Source organism: Orycteropus afer, unplaced genomic scaffold (assembly GCF_000298275.1).
Source record: "Orycteropus afer afer isolate SDZICR_OR568_19922 unplaced genomic scaffold, OryAfe1.0 scaffold00378, whole genome shotgun sequence".
Classification (NCBI taxonomy): domain Eukaryota; kingdom Metazoa; phylum Chordata; class Mammalia; order Tubulidentata; family Orycteropodidae; genus Orycteropus; species Orycteropus afer.
Window position 1 is genome coordinate 81,628 of NW_006921965.1, and position 923 is coordinate 82,550.

Consider the following 923-nt stretch of genomic DNA (forward strand, 5'->3'; position numbering starts at 1 on the left):
AAGTGAACATTCTTGTTGGGTGGAAAAGAATTGGGACAAGGGTCAAGGGGATTCACAGGAAGACAAGGATCTTAAGGACCAATCTTATTGACATGAACAATAAACTCATGAAAATTGTCTTAAAATACTAAGTTGACATTGTGAATATTGTAATGTTTTCATCTTTCTTTTAAGAATCCATCCAAAAGGCAAAAATTAAACTGAGTTTGACTATTGGTAAACAAATAATGGAGTCACAAATTCCTTATCCACTCCTTTCCTCTTACCGATGTAACCCACATCCACGACACATGGATCTGAGGAACTGCTTCCCATCTGGTTAGTGGCATTTATTGTGATGACATACAATTTCCACATGGAGGTGTACTTCTTGTTAAAGTAACAGGAGTTGGGGCCACCAGTTTTGTAATCAGGACATTCATGGGTGATCTTCTCTCTGCAATGAGTTATATATTAAGAGTGAATAAGAAAGTAATACAAAGACCACTATCACTGGCTTTTGGGGATCCAGTATTTTGAATGCAAAAGAACAGAGCTGAAGTAGGGCTCCCCAACCTTCTGTTCACTGCTTCTTCCAGTTGGGAGTAAGAGATGGAGGGATAGAAGAGAATGGTGAACAAGTAAGCTAGAAAAAGAAGCAAGGCGGCTCTGGGGGTGAGAGAGTTATGTTAGGGACTTGACTACTCTGATGCTCACCAGTCCTTCCCTTCTAGAAGTTTTTATGGGCTTTATGACACATGCTCCCTGACAATAAACAAGTGAGCTTTCAAGGGTCAGGGCAGTGCCATATCCAGGGCACTACTACCAAATCATCTCCTAAAGTGTGTCTTGCACCTGTGCACACACACCGCAGGGGGTGGAAAGGGGGCAGTAATGTATAATGTGGCATTTACTGCACATATGCATTGAATCACATTTCATTG

General features: G+C 41.2%; 1 protein-coding gene across 1 annotated transcript in view; it reads right to left on the minus strand.

Annotated features, from left to right (window-relative positions):
* Nucleotides 1-923, minus strand: part of PRLR (prolactin receptor) — a 28,899-nt gene that overhangs the window by 23,188 nt on the left and 4,788 nt on the right. The window contains exon 3 of the mRNA XM_007953236.1: nt 238-436. Coding sequence (XP_007951427.1) covers nt 238-436 — 199 coding nt within the window. The remainder of the gene's footprint in view (nt 1-237; nt 437-923) is intronic.